Raw genomic sequence first — 2,383 nt, 5'->3', positions numbered from 1 at the left:
AGATGAAGACTGGAAAGCCACTTACGAGGTCAACAGAATGTAATCGTAGACACACGAGAATTTTACCTCAGAAAACAAGAAACTGGTGAGAGTTTCGACAATTTCCTTTGTGGTATCCGGGAAATTGCAGCATTCTGTGATGTTTGTTCATTGTGTATGGACAATAGATTGAGAGACCGTCTTGTTGTTGGCATTTGTGATGAACAAGCTCTAAAATGTATGCTAGAGGCAAAGGACCTGAATCTGCGGAAGGCTGTAGATAATTGTCGAGCTACAATACGAGGAATGATCCCACCGAGCATATCAAAAGTTTCACAGTAAAAAAGAGACTACAAGAAAGCACCCAACAGTTTATATAAAAATGAAAGATGCTTTAGATGAGGAAATAGCAGATATTCTGATATGGATATGTAAGGCAAGGGACAAAAAGTGTTCCCAGTGTGGAAAGATTGGATATTTTGCTGTTGTGTGTAGGTCAACAGGATAAGAATCATCTTTGTTGAAAAAGAGTAAAGATTAAAAGCTAAAATCAATTTATAAACTTAACAGCGATATACAGAGGATCATAAGTGATGTGTATGTTAGCAGTACCATTTCTCAAGCAACCCCGAAAGTTCAGATTCACATTGCAGGGAACTCTTCTTTACTATAGACACCGGATTCGGGAGCAGAAGCTACAGTGGTGGGCCTCAATGTAGCGAGATCTCTTGGTATATATCCCTATTTGCTCGAACCTTCTAAAATTGGAAAGCTTTGTTCTGCTGGTTACCAGACCCTTAATTTTGTCGGAGCTATTACTTCACACCTTTCGCTTGGTGATCGACAAATTAAAGCTGAAATAACTGTGGTGAAAGAAGTAAAGGGAGCTTTATTGAGCTGGTTTGATTCTTTTGCTTTGGGAATTCTACCGGAGGATTTTCTGTCTCAAATTAATTCTCTTCCTGTACGACTGTCTGTAAATCCAAATGAAGAGAAGCGCTTAAAAGACTACAAAGAGAGAGAAGACTCTACTTGTGGTGTAGTTCATTCTCCTGTTGCATTTCCAAGGTGGCCTTATGAACGTGATCCAACTGAAAAAGAAAGGACAGAGTATGCTGCAGCTTTGGTATCAGCATTTCCTCAGGTATTTGGTGGCACAAAAATACTGAAGGAGATGCATGGAGGTCCTATGCATATAAAGTTGTCTGAGAATGTAAGACCATTTGCTGTGACAGCCGCACTATACCCCACAGCTGGAGATCTGAAATAAAGGATCAGCTTGGTGAACTTTTGGAGAAGGATGTTTTCTGCAAGGTTGAGCATCCAACAGAATGGTGTAAATAGTGCCTGTTGCTAAAAAGCCAAATGGAGTAAGATTGTGTGTTGATCTCACTAGGCTTAATAGGTATGTATGTAGACCCACTTATCCTGTACGATCACCACATAATGCAGTAGCTTCGATTAGTACCGGAGCAATGTGGCTCTCTACACTAGATGCGAAAATGGGATATTTCCAAATCAAAATTGCAGAAGAAGACCAGGATCTCACATGTTTCATCACCCCATGGGGTCGCTATAAATTCAAGAGATCAGTAATGGGACGTATTTCTTCAGGAGATGAATACAATGGAAGAGGAGACCAAGCTCTTGGTAATATACCACAAACTGTAAAGATAGTTGATGATATTTTTGCATATGATTATTCTTATAAGGATCACCTAGCCCATAATATTTCCATCTTGCAAAGATGTGATGAGTATCGAATAACACTTAATGCTCAGAAAATTTGCTCTGCAAAACGTGTTGTTGATTTTTATGGATATAAAATCTCGAGTCATGGCTACACAGTTGATTCTCACAAAGTAATGGCTATTGCAGACTTTCCTGTGCCACAAAATATAACAGATATTCGATCTTTTATGGGACTTGTTAATCAGCTTGAAAGTTTTTCTTCAGCGATTGCACGTGAAGCACAACCACTCAGAGATTTACTGAAGCAGCATAATGAATGGTGTTGGATTGCACACCATGTTTTGTCTTTTAGGAGAGTAAAGGAAGCACTTACTGCACCCCCTATACTTGCACATTTTGATGCAACTTTGCCAACCATGTTGCAGACAAATGAGTCACGACTGCATGGTCTGGGATTTGCTTTGCTTCAAAAGCATGGAACGGACTAGAAACTAACACAATGTGGCTCAAGATTCCTTTCAGATGTTGAAACAAGATATTCTATGATAGAGCTGGAAATGACAGCCGTATTATGATCAATAAAGAAATGTCATACTTACTTGGCTGGATTACCTCATTTTGATGCAGTGATGAATCATAGATCATTGATACCAATTCTTAACAGTAAGTCACTTGGTAAAATTGAAAACCCAAGACTTCAACACATGAGAGA

At 39.2% G+C, this 2,383-nt stretch overlaps 1 protein-coding gene across 1 annotated transcript; it reads left to right on the top strand.

Annotated features, from left to right (window-relative positions):
- Positions 1-1,454: 1,454 nt before the first annotated feature.
- LOC137656225 (uncharacterized) lies at positions 1,455-2,159 on the top strand. Its single transcript, XM_068390395.1, has one exon. The coding sequence runs from the start codon at positions 1,455-1,457 to the stop codon at positions 2,157-2,159; it is 705 nt and encodes a 234-aa protein (XP_068246496.1).
- The last annotated feature ends 224 nt before the right edge of the window (positions 2,160-2,383 follow it).

This window comes from Palaemon carinicauda, chromosome 17 (genome assembly GCF_036898095.1).
Source record: "Palaemon carinicauda isolate YSFRI2023 chromosome 17, ASM3689809v2, whole genome shotgun sequence".
Classification (NCBI taxonomy): domain Eukaryota; kingdom Metazoa; phylum Arthropoda; class Malacostraca; order Decapoda; family Palaemonidae; genus Palaemon; species Palaemon carinicauda.
Note: the sequence above shows the minus strand (reverse complement) of the source record. Positions and strands in the feature narration are given on the sequence as shown.